The following is a 15,391-nucleotide window of genomic DNA, read 5'->3' as shown; positions in this document are numbered from 1 at the left end:
GAGTGGATTTCTGTCTGTGGACTTGCCCACAGCACTGAGCCCAGTTGTGGGACTTGCCAGCCTCACCACACAAGCTGTGCAAAGAGGAAAGTTAACATAAGTGCTATAAAACCAACAGAATTCAATATGTTCTCTGTCTTTTCAGACTATCCCAAAGGAGCTATTGGGCACATTGTGCACACTGAGAAAGGCATTCTGGCTGTCGAGAAAAATAAAGTTTTGATTCCTCCTCTGTGGAGCAAAACATTCTGCTGGGGATTTGAGGACTTCACCTGCTGCTTTGGCAACTATGGGTCTGAGAAGGTAAATATGAAAAAGTCTAAGCATTCCAGAAATGAATGATATCCTGTGGTCTTTGGTTGGCTTGGGCACCCATTTCAGAGGCTGTTGGGGGGCTGATTTCAAAGAATGCTGTACAGGACTTTCTCGCAGTCAAGCCTCTTAAAGAATCTCAAGTTTGATATTCCAACAGAGTACAAAGTCAGTCTGTGCTGCCGAAAAATGTGGCATTTCCCCTCTAAATTATCTCGTTTTCCTTCCAGTGACTGTGGTGTTTATCAAAATGAAGGAGAAACCCCATTTCATAGGTTGTAAGGACAATACAAGGTCTTCTGGTCACTGATTAGAAATTTCATTGTGCAGAAATTTCTGCTGGAATTAAGATAGGACCATCTGTCAATTCCCCTCTGGCTCCCAAGCTTAACCCAGTGAATTCATTCAAAATAATAATCTCTTCCGTTCCAGAAAGTTAATACTCTTACTTCTTTGCTGCTAAAAATCAATGATCTATGTCATTGGACTGCTTGTTAGGGCACTTGACATATCCACTTTCTTCCTCTATCACAAACACACTGATTTTTGGATGTTTTTGGGACAATGTATGACATGTAGAGACATCTGAGTTAGCTTGGGTACCAGAATAGTGGAAATCAACAGTCAGCAAGATACTAACTTGGGGATTTGTGCAAGCCACATCATTATGTTTTTACACACATACCCATAGTCAATGGAAGTGAAAAAGACATGAGATGTATTTTACTTTCTGCTCCCTGTATAAAATTGAGAGTTTTCTCCATTGATTTCAGTTAAAATCAGTGCTTGGCAATTCATAGTGGTATAAATTATTTGTTTTGTCCCTTCAAAAGTCAGGGAGTCACTGAGCCTAGTGACACTGAGCATAATGAGTGTGATTACACAGTCACTGTAAGAAGTAGTTGGGAGTCCAAGTTGAGTTCTCTGGATCAACAGTGCCTCTGAACATGAGCTTAAAAGAAATTTTTGTCCTCATTGTAAGTAGGTAAAGGTTTGTTCTGTCTGTGGTATGGTTTTTGTAGCTGTGCCATCCAGCTCATCATTAGCACCATAGTGTTGTCCTCATGTGTGAGTATGCTAATTCAGAATGTGAGCAGAAGGATGTTTGTGCTGTAATTGTAGCAATGTATAATAGTCCTGACCTTGGTTTAGGCTGGTTTGGGTGCTGCTAACAGAGCCGTTAGCAGAAAATGGAATTTAGTGCTGTGGTTTTTGGCTTTTCAATCCAAGAGGAGGGTTGCAGAGCCTGGCACTAACTCTGTTAGTAGTGGCCATCACAGCCTGAGCTTTCTTTTTAATCTACATTGAATGTTTGCATTCTGTCACTATATAGTGGCAGAATGAGCTTGCCTGAAGTTATGTAGGAAGTCTGTGGCACAAGAGGGATTGAGACTCAGATCTCCTAAGACACAAGATGCTGACCTTTTCCAGCCTTCCTATTTGGCCCCTGGAGGATGGCACGGTTACATGCAGCCACGTGTTATGCAGCTGTGCTGTGATTATAGATACTAGTTAAGATGAACTTTACTTTTCTGGATTTGAAGAAATGGAGGCTCACTTCTGAAACTTTAATCTGCCATTTGGCATTAATAAATGCATGATATCATCAGATAAGCATTTGACTTAAAGCTGCTTTCTTGTACAGAATATGACTACATTTGAGTGCATGGCAGACTGGGGAAAGTGCCTCTGCGCTGTGTGTCCTTCAGCAACTACCGTAATCACATCTGGAACAAGCTCGGTTGTGTGTGTCTGGGAACTTTCCTTGGTCAAGGACAAAGTGAAATGTCTAAACTTGAGACAGGTCAGTACTGTGGCTCTTTTGCTATAGAAACTTAATGAAAACCAAAAGATTAGTGTCTTTCTCTCAGATGACGGGCACAGGAAACACCTTTTGGTGAATCAAGATGACAGGAAAAAAACCAATAATCAGTTGTATCATGTGACAACCTCTTATGAGGTCAGGAGCTGATAATATGCCTTATACACACATCTTATAGTTATGAACTCTGCTTGGGTTTTTGGTTTGGGGTTTCCCCCCCCCCTTTGGTAGCATTTCCAAAGTTTATCATGATCAAAGAAACAGTGAAGATAAGGCATACGTTCTTGTCACTTGAAGTGCAGCCAACCCTTGGATTATTTTCAAAAACTAGTATCACATGCAGATGCCTATAGTTCTTCTTGGGCAGCTGCAGTGATGGACAGGATCGCCAAACACCCTTCAAACTTAGCTGATGGACACGAAGGCTCAGCTAGGTAAAGTTCTTGATTCTTTTCTGTCAACCTGAATTCAGAAGATAAAAGGTTTTTCTGTCACTCCATGAGGTAGGGATGCATCCAATAACAACAATATAATTTGTGTCCTCATTGTCCAAAGTCCTTTAGTGGTTGTTGATTTGGAACTCATCTGTAGTCATCAAACAGCTGTATAAATGCTATTTCATTTACAAAAGTGAATTCTCATTCAAGATTTGTGTGTTTCAGCTATGGTGAGTTCTCAGCTTTACAAGTAAAGCTATAGTATACCTCTATTATATCTGAAAGGCAGCATGGGACCCTCTTTCCCTAAGAAGTCAAGGGACAGGAAACACTCTGCTACTTTTAGGCAAACTAATAAAGGATTCACTGATCAGCAGGAAGGTCTTCAAGTGTTAGAAGCTTCTTCTATTCATTTTCTCTGGAGGGATATTCAGATGATATTTCAGTACTTTCTGTACCCTGACCCAAAACATATTTTATTTGTCATTAAATGATGTGAAAACTTCAACGTCTGTTGGGATGCTGTAGAAGTATTTAGATCTTAATTCATCTGACATTCTTGTGTGTTAAAATTAGAGGGGATCTGTATTTAGAGCAGTCTCTCTTCTGAGGATTATGATGTTTCCTGCTTGAGAAGTCATCAGAAATATGAGACAAGATCTTCAGTGATGACCTTTTAATCTGGCTGGTTATTATTCCAAACTAGGACGTGGATATAGAACTGGAAGAAATAGCAGTAGAGAAAAGCATAAGCAGTAATCTGCTTCAACATCAAAATGATACCAGTCGGGGGTCAGTTTGAGTTTTAGGCAACTGCTGGAAGAGACTGTCTTTTTATCTCCAATATAATGCCTTTCTCTTTAACAATCTAAAATCAGCTTTGCTGGTGTCTTCCACTGTGATTAATCTGGTATTACCCAAAGTCCACAAAGTGGCATGAGATCATGCAAAGACAAATTCTGTATTTTTTCCTTCTCTTTGCTAGCAGGGGCTTTTTTTTGATGACTGTCTGACATAGATGTAAATTTGAACTATGGTTCTAAATGTCTTCCAGTGAATTACTTGCTGCTTTCATGTAATTCACTGTTTCATGGTGGCTGCTTTTTCTGCTGAACAAAAAAATTGTATCATCTTTCCTGAGAGTGAGCTTTGCTTAAGTAAAGCTGATGTGCTATAAAGTGGATGCTATTCACTTACCAGCTATCTCATGGGACTGGCACATTCTGGTTTGGAATGTAGTAAAGTACAGAAACTATATTTCAGCAGAAAAAGTCACTTTTCCCTCTCCAGCAGGAGCTGCTTCCACAGTTTTGTGGAACTTTAAAGATTGAGCATAATAGCCTCAGTATTGATCCATGCAATTTACCAGTTCCCTCAATGTTCGTAAGCATAGTGATTTGTGCGATCCAGCCCCCGGGCCAAATGAAACACTAGACTGGAAGAAGCACTTGGGCAAGCTGTGCTCTGTCTGCCACACAGACCTCTCAGGGAGGTGTTGAGTGTAGCTATGAAGTGTCTGTTTCCATGTCAGCCAGTTAAGTTAGATGGTCAAGCTTGGTTTAAGTTTTCGTGGACTAAGCATTCCTTCAGTGAAGCTGGTCGCCTTTTTTGTCTTTTGATATTTGTGAATTTACTCTAGAGATAGGCCTCAGAGTTTGTTCTGCAGATATGTGGCAGGATATTTCCTCTTAAGGGAAAAACCTGTCAGTCTTTGCACAGCAATAATGAGAAGATGATAGAAAGCTAAAAGCATGTGACTGGTTTTGCATGAATATACATTGAGACACTGGTGGATTGAAGCTGAGATTATAACTGCTCAGGTCTAGCACTCCCTTCCACACTCAGCTTGTATTTCAATGATTTCACTGTCAGGTAGTATCTTTCTGGGTTAAAAAAAAGGGTTTTATTAAAACTGGCGTAGGAGCTTATCTCTGCTTGACTTGGCAGTTTGGGTGCTGTCACAGTGGGTATATTTTCTTTCATGTTTTGGAGGAAGGAGAGGAAATTTGGAGCCTGTGAACCTGCTTTGTCCCAGCCCTTTTTGCAGAGGTCTTGTGCAGTTCTCAAGCACAGGTACATGGGTTATGCCCAGTCCTTTGTAAAAGAGACTGTTCTACAGCCATTCCAAAACTATTGCTGAGCCTCCTTTTCTATGCTCAGTTGAGAGTGTTTCTGCCCTTTGAAAACCCCTCTTGGAGAGCTCATTTTGTACCAGTATTTTTAGTCAACAGTTCTTGTGAATGGAATAAATCACAAGCTGAAATTCATCCCTCGCAGTTGCGGGTCACCTTCAGTAGTACATAGCCTGCTGCAGCTCAGCTTCTTCACCAGTGGATTAATGTTTGAATATTGTTGTCCTAGTAACCTTGGCAAGTGGCAGCACGTTAGCCAGCAAGAGTTCAGTCTCACAGTCACACGCTGGAAAAGAGTATGAGATGCGTTTGCAAAAATCATCTGGGACACGTGGCTCTCCTGCTCCATGCTGAACTGAGACAGACCCTGAAGATGTGCTAATTATGTCATGAAGAGAAAGCCAGCAGGGAATATGCCTTTATTGTTAAAACTAACATTAAAACTGGTGGGTCTGATTTTTCACAGCTAAAAATCGAGCCCTGAAAGGCCTTGTAGGAAAGCTGTGAAGGACATTTTCTCTGTTGCCCTACAGGCTTTACTTTCGTTGGTGGTTATACAGCAGAATTGCATACTGCTGTCACTCAACAATGCTGCATTAAACAATTGTTGTCAGTATACCTTTATCCATCATTTCTATCTGTGCTATTAAATTGCCTAAAGTGTAGTCCTTTTTTATGGAATTGTTTAAGGCTAAACTAAACTGGGCGCTCCTTATGTCTCTAGAACCTATAAAACAAAACAAAAGGTTGTTGGATAATGATGAAAGAGAAAGGAATTAATATATGGCTTTAAAGCAAAAATTATCTCCAAATGCTGTTTTTCTTCTTAACAAAAATTGGAAAAATATTAGTACTTGTTCAGAAAAAACAGAAAAAAGACTGGGGAAGGTCATTGAAATACATCTTGATAAGTTTTGTTTCAAATTTGAAAAAAAAAATAAAATTAAGAAATAGTAAATTTCAAGCATAAATTTTACTTAAAACTGCATGGACTGAAGTGAAAAATGCACAAAGCATTGTCATAGAGTCTGAAATGTTTGTATGCCAAGCGCCCTGAGTTAGTGTGCAGCTTGGGGCAAATCATTTAATCTCTTGGAGACTCAACTTTCCTCAACCACAAGTTGAAGACAAAGATACTTCTATAAGATCCTTTGGGAATTTCTCCCCATACCTTTTTTGGTTGTCCAAAGAATGTCTAGGTTGTGTATTCTTACTAAGCAAATGAATGTAGGATCGTGGTTCCCTAGTAAATCAGCCGTGCTCTGCTGTGGTTCATTGGTTGCTTTTCCCCAGCAGGCTTTGTATGGGCACACTCAGGCAGTGACCTGCCTTGCTGCATCTGTGACCTACAGCATCTTTGTGAGTGGATCCGATGACAGAACCTGCATCATTTGGGACCTGAACCAGCTGACGTACATAAAGCAGCTTCCTGCCCACAGGGCAAGCCTCTGTTCTGTTGCCATCAACAATTCAACAGTAAGATCTTCATTTATCATCTTTCTTCTGATGTATCCATGAACATTTCATGATAATTTAATGGGTGCTCTTCCCAACATAAAAACATCCTGAGAGTCTGATACATTGATTTTTTTTTCCTTTCTACAGAGATTGCTAATAGTGTTCTTAACGATGAGAGGCGAGCACTAAAAGCAACATCTTAGACTGAGTAGCTAAGTAGAAGCAGGATTAAACAACTTTTAGTTTACAGAGCATGAAGTATTACCCTAGTAGCTCCTGGATTTGCTTCACCCATAACCTTATTGACTCCATTATTTCATTAGTTTCTCCTGACATTCATGCAGCAGAGCCATGTCAGCTGAGACATGTTAGTCCTCAGTCTGCTGCCTCAGCTGACAACTTCCTTACACCTTTGCAGTGACAATATTGGCTTTACTTTTTCTTCTACTCTCAGGTGTGGGAAGAGCTCTTGATAGCAGTGGGCATAAGCCTAGTGCCTGGCCAGAATTGCATGCATGTTGATAGGAAAATATTCTGTATTGGAATTTACTGTAAACACTCTGGATGATATTTTTTTCCAAGCTTCTACCACCCAGAAATGTTGCTTGCACATTTGTATATTCTGTCTCTTTTAATATAGTAGAACAGGATTCCAGCTGTTCAGACAATTCAAGGTTGGATCCAGTACCAGAGCTTGTACCGAGAGAGGCAAAATTGAGTTCATAGCAGAAAGAAACCAGGCAGACATTCTCTGCTTAGTCTGTGCAAAAATAGTCATATCATATCAGAGCTTTATTAACCATGCAGTCTGATGGTTAGTAATTGAGGGTGGGAATTCAGTAGTCTGTGCAATGCTAGCTCAGGTGCCGGCTCCAGTGGTCCTGGTTAGTGTAAAATGGCCAGTTAGTCCTGGTTAGTGGCTTCAGCAGGCCAGTTCAGAATACCCTGGTGTGGTCCCTTATGAAGTCAGCTGAAGCAGTGCCAAGCATTCAGAAATGAGTGGGTGGGCTGGCACAAAGCATGGGCTTCACATCCCAAGAGGATAGCGTCCTCTCCTTTCAATGTACCAGCCGACCATTGACAGCAGCCTTGTCATTGGTAGCTCCTCTTCTGGAGCTGTCCAAAACTGAAATGGTCTGTGCCAGGAACAGTGTGGTGATGGATCTAACAGCAGTTCTCCAGCTTGCTGGAATGCAAATGGTTAAACTGATTGGACAATAGTCTGGAGAAAGGCTCATTTAAAAGAGGAAAAACCTTAGGAAAGTATGACTGAAACTTCAAGGAAAAAAAGATGAAGGGGTCCATATGTTGTGGATGAAAAAAAAAATTTCGATGTTAGTAGAACAGGATGTTTAATTCTGAAATGTGTTTTTATTTACATTTTCTATGTATATTTATATATTATAACATGAAGATAGAAACAAAATGTTTCCATTATGCTAAATTAAATATTTTGATTGACATAAAATTACATGTTTGGTAACCAAGTTCTTTCCTGGAAAATTCAGAACATTTTGAAGCAAGGATTTGAAGGAAACTAATTTCTGAACCACGTACTTTTCTGTGAAATAAGAACCCTGTACAGCTCTTTGTTATGTGACCGTTGGTTTTTATGTTTGCTTGAGCATCTAGAAGCTCCATTTATAGATCCAAAACTCATGGTGTTTGTATCACATATACACAAAATAAAAAGATAATCCCCAAAAGTTTATAAGCTGATAAGGATTGTAAAAGCTTACTCTAACTAATGATTTCAGTTTTAAATCCCTGGTCTAGACCTGAAAAACACTGTAGATCATTACCAAATGCCTGGACATTATGTACTCTTGTGCAGATAAGGTAGCTGAAATTTAATCTCTTGAATTATTGGCAACTCTGTATCCTTGTTTTATCTTCAGAATAATGCTCTGCGGTGTGAAGAGTTCTGGCCCCAAATCAGGCAGGGGTGAAGTACAGTGTTAGTTGATTTAAACCAGATGTATGCTGCTAATTTAAGGGCACACTGGCCTTTGCCAGAATTGGATGATTTTGGTGTTCTATTTAGCTGGTTCTTAGTATGCATCGAGGGTGGAGACATTAGGTGGAATTTCAATTAGTAACTTGATCAAAATGCACTTTTGATAAGATCATTTGAAATTGTAGCATTGGCTCTTGGTTCTGTGTGTTTCTTGCCCCTGCGGGATTTGCTCCTTAAGTGCAGTCTGTGGTAAACCTGCACCTGCAGGGAAGGGAGGAGAGATTCAGCGGCAAAGGATGTTTTCTGCATCAGCAGTGCAGCTCGCTGAATGCTGAGCTGGTCATTGGTCAAATGCAAAACACAGTCTAAAAATGCGATGACATTAAGCTCCCTGTGAGGGGCAGAGGAGGATTGTGAAATCACCAAAGGCTTTGCAGCTAAGCAGGTGAACACCATGTCCTTATTTAAGAGAATGCTTATTTGTAAAACTTAAGAGTACTAGTCCTGGCCCTGAACCTGTGCTAGGCATTGCCTGTGCACAGTCCCTTTCCCTGACAGTAGCTAGGCCAGTTTGTCAGTCTGCTTTTTTTTTACTAAAAGCTTAGATTTTCTGGAAAACAGAAAGGGAACATTTAAAGAAATGTTTTCATTTTAAAAATGCCAAAAAAAAAATGTTTCTGCGTTATCTTGCTAAATTTGAGTCAAGTTGTTTTGCGTTTCTATAGTGTAAAAAATGTCGGAATTTTTCATGAGGAAAAAAATGTCTTTTTTACTTTCTCTGGTTTAAATCATCTGCCCAGAAGCTAAACAAAGGTCAGAATTTAAGTCAGAGCAGCTCTGTAATTTATAATCAGCACTTACGAGTTGTGAGGAGGATGAGTGTAGGATTTTGAAACATTACTTCTTGCTTTGTTACAGGGTGATATTATCTCTTGTGCTGGATCTTACCTATATCTGTGGACAATCAATGGCCAGCTTCTTGCAAGCATTAACACCACCTGCAGCCCCAAAAGCCATGTTGTTTGCTGCTGCTTCGCTGAAGTGATGGACTGGGACACACGCAGTATCATCATCACAGGAAGCACAGATGGAGTGGTGAGGGTAGGTGGATGGGAGAGAGGAGAGGGATTCTTGATTCATTACAAACCAGAGGCAGAATTTTGCATCCTAAATGGAGGGACAGAGCTCCTAAAAACCCATGCCACTTTCTTGACAGGGCAGCACAGGGCAGAACCTGAAAATCAGAGTAAAATATGTGCTTCCTATCAGCTTTTATCCTCCTGAATGGAGAAGTCTTTGCCATTCCAGAAGAGTTTTGAAAACGTGCTTTTCATTCTGAAAGCAAAAATTGTATTGCCCATCAGAAGTATGTTTGAGCCTCTGGGAAAAACAATTCCCTGGGAGGAAAAAAGCAGCACCTGGCTCTTATAGCTGTGGATTGCAGTGCATTGCCTAAAGAATTCAGTATGCACTGCCTTTATTTTACAAATGAAGACACTGAAGTAGAGGTGGTTTTGAGGAATCGTTTAGGTTCACTTTTACATAGATTGACACTGCAGAACCTGTAGGATCCATGGTTTCTGAGAGCTGGTTCACAGCTCAATTTATTAAGTCATACTTTCTCAGGAGCAGGAGAAAGTATGACTTAATTCATTGCTGATTCCACCTCCAGTCTGGCAGGAGAGCTTCCTGGTTTACTAGGATCCTCATTAGTGCATCAGACCTGCAACCTTACCAGCTCCCTACATATGTTTCTCCAGTGTGACACCCTGCAGCGTAGTGGCAGAGGGAGAGACCACGGGAAGTCTTCTGCTGATGATAGTCCAGTTTCCACCCCTTGCTGGGCAGCAGACATTCACATCTCTCTCTTGTTCTGTTGTTATAATCCATGCTTTTTTCCCTTTTTACCTCCTTGCTGGCACAGCTGTGGAGGATTGAATACACAAATACTCCAGACCCAGCTGCTGGAGTGAGACTGCAGAGAGGCATGATGGAAGAACCAGGCAACACAGGTATGGCCACAGGGTGGGCTGTGAACTCCCGTGTGACTGTGTGCTGCAGACCTTATTCGGTTGTGAGGCAGAAGAAGGTGTCTGAGTGCAGTGGTGTGAAGGGGGAGATGGTGCAGGTGACTGGTACAGTGTTACTGAAACCAGCAGCAGCAGTAGTGGGTAGCCACTGCCCTACTTTAGAGACAGAGTGCGCCCCTGAGCCACTAGTCTCATGGGCACATCCTGCCTGGATGAAGCTGAAAGCTTCTTCATAAGCTCTGTCATGGGTTCTCACAAGCTTGATAGACCACCTTTCTACATAAACCTATAAAACTAATGAACTATCCTGGCTCCAGAAAGCCTATTCCCTTGGCACCTCTGCTGATGGCCTGTATTAAAGTATCCTGGTATAATGTCAAAATGGGCAGTACCAGATCCTGCCCTGGGATGGAACAAGGAAGTTTGTTTTCTTTGCCACCTTAAATGAGGTCAGAGGCCCTTCAAACTGGTAGGAGGCCAGCAGCAGGCCTTAGTGCATGGAGCTGTTTATTCAAGGCTGTGTCAAGCTGAAGCTGATACCTTAGAGTTCTTGCAGAGCTGAGGTTAATAAGATGATGGGGTTACAATGCTGACTGGTATTAAAAACAGCTCAAGCTCACTTCTCTGTTCTAACAAATACAGGAGCTGAAATCTGCCAGGGAGCTTTAAAGGCACGTCCTAAATAGCACAGCTTGCTTCTCTTCACATTTTATAAGAGAAAGAAATTGTAGTGTTTGTATGTATAATTTACACCACTTATTTGCTGTGATCCTCATTACAGACATTCTCTATTGCTTCAATTTTAGCCACAAAATTTGCATAAATATAGAGCTATAGATGTAACATCTGCATAAAAAGATATTATACAGTAATTGGGCATTACCACTGAGATCTTCAGAAGTGCTGTTCATGGAACTTGGCATCTACATTACTTCGATTGCTATGTGAAAATATTTATACATACAGAGGCATATTGGAAATGCCAAACCAGATGCCCATCGTACATTTTGTCACATCTCAGAGTAGCTAGAGCCAGATGCTTCTAGGGAAGGTGCAAGAACACCAGAGATTCCAGATGTGACATAGTCTGGCTGTGGTAGCTACATATTTGGTTTCATTGTGGTGTCTAATCAGAGATTGCTGTAAGTCAAAGCAAAAGACAACATTCCTTCCAAAATCCTTGTAGTATTCAGTAGTAATTTTGTAGATTCTTTTTACGTGTAGAAATGCCCAATTTGTTTTAAGAATTTCCTAAGTTCTTGTTCATAACTTCCTGTGGCAGATACTTCCATGTCCTATTTGCTCAGATACAATTGCATGGGAATGTCTTTGAACAAACCGAGATTTTAGCTATTTTTAAAATTTATGACTTGGTTTTCTAAATGAGGACTCAAAAGCTGCCCATGGGAGCACAGCAGAATACTCCTGTTTGTGCCTTTTTCAGAGAGGATCATGGAAGACATGTACTGACCCCAGGAATCTGGTAATGTGTACAGACACACACACCTGTTTGCACAAGAGCATAAGGATGCATGTTCTCAGGCATGCACAGCAACAGCGTTCTTTATTAAAGAGTTGAGAGGTGTAATCAAAGTGGTGATATGTTCCCTTAAACTATTCAGATGACTTCAGAATTATTTTAAATAACCAAATATTCCCACATCTCATTCTACACATTTAGGAAAATAAAATTAATACAAAACAGTCATTAAAAAGACCAAAGTAATGATGATTGAGTTATGTTGTTGGGGGAAGTTGTGTGTGTGTGTGTGAAATGTTTTCAGCATTTAATTATTGGATCTGTTATGAGCAGATTTAGATAAGTTGATAATACCAGGCTTTATGTAATTTCTTTTTACTAGGCAATTATGGGCTGTATTATATCCTGGCAGCAAGGTATTGTGGGGCATCTTATTAAGCATAGAGCCAGTGAAAACTGATGAACAATTTTGCTGAACTAGGCATGCAATTTAGAAAGCAATAATACACAAATCCAATTTAGTACACAATTGATACAGCCGCACGTCAGCACATGTAACTATCATAGCCACAAATTAAATTGGGATGGGCCTATTTTGCAACAGCACAGGCTGAGATTAAATATATTTGTTCTCAACTTAACAACTTGCTGACCGTAAATAATAACAATCCCATCCATGCTGCCCCCAGACACTTTCTAAATATTTATTTTTAAACAACAGGTAACAAGTGTGGAAAACATCTTGTTCTCTGTCGGGAACTGAATCCCAGCCTTGCCTTGACTGGAAAACCAAGTAAGACCAGTCCAGCGGTGACAGCGCTGGCCGTATCCAGGTACTGTCCTTCCCTTTGCATTGCAGCCAGTGCTCGGCAGAGGGCACCACGTCAGCCTTGGTCTCTCCACTGCTCTGCCCGAAATCGGCAGGTTGTTTTATTTTATTCTGGAGTTTGTATTACTGCTGGGTTTTTCTCTTTTTGCTTGTGTTGTTTTTACTAAAATCTCAGTCGAATCACTGTGTTTTAACCAGACGCAGCCACTCTGGGAGCTGGTCTGGCTAACTCTGTTGAGAGAATGGTGTTGGGATAGTCAGTGGTCAGATAGGAGACAACCCAAGAGAAGTAGCAGCTTTCGGCCAGAATAGGTAACTGCTACACCGTCTCTGCACCACAGAAAACCCACTGTCCTGGGAGTTGCTGGAGATGCTAGCTCCTCAAAATGTAAATAGGAAGTTTTTGGCCCAAGGACAACTTTGTTGTTAAAGTCCACTCAGTTTGCACAGCCCGCAGTATTTTAGTTTACTAAATCCCCCTACTGCAGTTTCATCTGGCTGTAAAATTTGTTATCTCCTACCCCAGGATGTTATGATTTACTGTAAAACAGTTGCTGTCTCCAAAAGTGTTGGCATTTTGATAGTTGCAAAAATGACTCCTATATTCCATATTGCTCAGAGCACTTAGTGAGTGTGATGCACAGAAAGTGGGAAAGTTTTTGGGGGGAGGGTTAGTTTCATTAGTGTTGATGGCACCGCATGCAGTAGAGATTTCAGTGGCTGAAGCCGTGGCGTTGTGTGCTGACAATTCAGAATTCTGAATCTGGCCAGCAGATTTAATTAACATTTATAGAGTCTCAGGATCAGAGAGGGGTAAGAGCTTTTGATCTGGCTAGACTGTCCACAACTAACCCACTGAACTCCAGGAAAGTTTGTATTCAATTCTAAGTTCAGTCTTTGAAGTATGAATCTTTGTATACTCTATAACATTGATCTTCAAATTTAACTTTAAAGACAACCTTCTCCCCTGAATGTTGCATCCTCCTAATTGTTACATGTACAGGAGAAAGTCTTGATCCTATTTGCATCTTGTTCTTAAACATTTTTCTCTTCTTTTTCTTTCTTTCTCAAGAAATTCCTCGAAGCTCCTAGTTGGTGATGACTGGGGAAGAGTCTGCTGCTGGTCTGTGGATGGATAGGAAGAAATATTGAAGAACTCTTGCTTTTTCAGCCTTTTGGATGGAGAGAAAATTACCTTTCAGAGCATGAAAGAGTCAGAAACTGGAAAACTATGGTGGGGACTGAATCTCAAAGGAGTTGTTGGACTGACCCTGCAGTCAACTCTGATTGAAATTAAAGAATGGACTCAAGTTGAGACACACACTGACAGACATGTGCATACTCAATGAGATTTTGTAGTATTTGTCCTGGGAAAACTTTTGTATTTTAAATGTTATTTTTACATACTGAATTTGGCATAATACATTGTATTTCACAAATAATAGTTAGCAAGTAAAACTGCCTTGATTATGCCAAAGAGCTTAATAAAATAACATATTCTAATTTTAATACCATGAGATCAGAAAACACTGAGGCTTCAAACAGATGTTAAGTGAGTTTGTTGCAGTATCTTTGTTCTTATTAACATACAAGTATGTTAATATCTCTGTTCTTACTCTTCCTGCTTCCCTGAATCTGTATGAAAATGTATGCATGCCTTTAGAAAAGCTATTTTGTTTGCAGTGTGAAGGTAGGATTTCCAGGTTGACAGTGGTGTCTTTATCCAGCCCCATTGTGAACATGTGTTACGGTGCAATCTTTACTTTCCTAGTCTCTGACAGTAAGCAAGGCAGGCAAAATGCATGGAATGGGTGAGGGTGAAGATCTGACACAGATGGTCAACGTATTCTTTCATTCTCCCCCTTCAATGCCTTCTTTTCTAGCCTGGTCCTCATGGAGTATCAATATATGAGACATACTTCAGGATCTACCTTCACAATCACCCTGCATGGTATAAGTGGGTATCTGTAGTACAAGAAGGCTTAAGAAGGCCTTAGTGTAATACATTTAAGTGCCATTTGTGTCCCGAGTTGAGATGAAGTGTGAAAAATCAAACTCCTTAACACTTTATGAGAATTTGAAGGAGATAAACTGATAACTCCCCCTCTTCCTTACCCTCCTTGACCTGGTAAAGAAATTGAGTATCTTATGCAGAGAAGGGCTGAGTAGCCACTTAGGCAGAGCAACTTCCTGAACACTGCAGACTGGGTCAGGACAGAGCCAGGAAGAATACGAAGGACGTTACGGCCATGAAGGCCCTTGTGTTCATACCACCAAACGCAGCCCTGAACAGACAGAGCCAAGAGGGTTCCCTGATTTCCGCTGCACTGGGACTGATTAGCACTGCAGGAGTGAAGCCCTGTGTGTGCTGCACTGGACAGCCAGACTTTGAGGAACATGAGTAACTGTTATATGCCAAAATCTTGGTGCTAGAGACTTGCCAACATCATTAGGAAGAATCTGGAGTAAAAGACGGGTTTTTATGAGTCTTCCTCTAACTATACCATCAACTTTCTGTAGGGCACTGCTTTTTCATGACTCTTGAATTACGTTGCTGAATGAGCAAGACTTCCCATGGCAAACAGCTTGCTTCCTTACAGAGTGCTGATATGTGTGTGTGTGTGTGTGTGTGTCCCCAACCCACCCCGCAGCTCAGCCTAACCTCCACAGTGAGTGAGGTAATTGCCTGTGGAAAATGTAGTAATTAGAGGCTAGCTCGTGATGCAGACATACAAGGAAGGCTGCATTATGTCTACACAGATGACCTGGCTGGTTATCCTTTCTAACCTCCAAGTGTGTGACTTGACTCAAATACTATCTTTTCTGTGCTCAGTGAAACATACTCTGAAAGCAGGCCCAAATGCACCAATGTTTTTGCAATCAAAGTAATCCTATGGAGCAAAGGTGGACCATGCCCATCTTTCCTTTTCCTGA

At 40.9% G+C, this 15,391-nt stretch overlaps 1 protein-coding gene across 5 annotated transcripts in view; it reads left to right on the top strand.

Annotated features, from left to right (window-relative positions):
* Positions 1-13,966, top strand: part of WDFY4 (WDFY family member 4) — a 146,595-nt gene extending 132,629 nt beyond the window's left edge. For 3 of the 5 annotated variants that reach the window (XM_075758328.1, XM_075758324.1, XM_075758326.1), the window contains 7 exons: positions 146-303; positions 1,958-2,116; positions 5,997-6,179; positions 9,037-9,219; positions 10,043-10,130; positions 12,350-12,461; positions 13,530-13,966. In XM_075758328.1, the coding sequence (XP_075614443.1) occupies positions 146-303; positions 1,958-2,116; positions 5,997-6,179; positions 9,037-9,219; positions 10,043-10,130; positions 12,350-12,461; positions 13,530-13,596 (950 nt within the window). In that variant the 3' untranslated portion in view covers positions 13,597-13,966. The remainder of the gene's footprint in view (positions 1-145; positions 304-1,957; positions 2,117-5,996; positions 6,180-9,036; positions 9,220-10,042; positions 10,131-12,349; positions 12,462-13,529) is intronic. The other 2 variants (XM_075758329.1, XM_075758327.1) reach the window with 1 other exon arrangement.
* The last annotated feature ends 1,425 nt before the right edge of the window (positions 13,967-15,391 follow it).

The sequence above is a fragment of the Balearica regulorum genome, chromosome 7, assembly GCF_011004875.1.
Source record: "Balearica regulorum gibbericeps isolate bBalReg1 chromosome 7, bBalReg1.pri, whole genome shotgun sequence".
Lineage (NCBI taxonomy): Eukaryota > Metazoa > Chordata > Aves > Gruiformes > Gruidae > Balearica > Balearica regulorum.
This window is presented reverse-complemented; position numbering and strand designations above follow the sequence as displayed.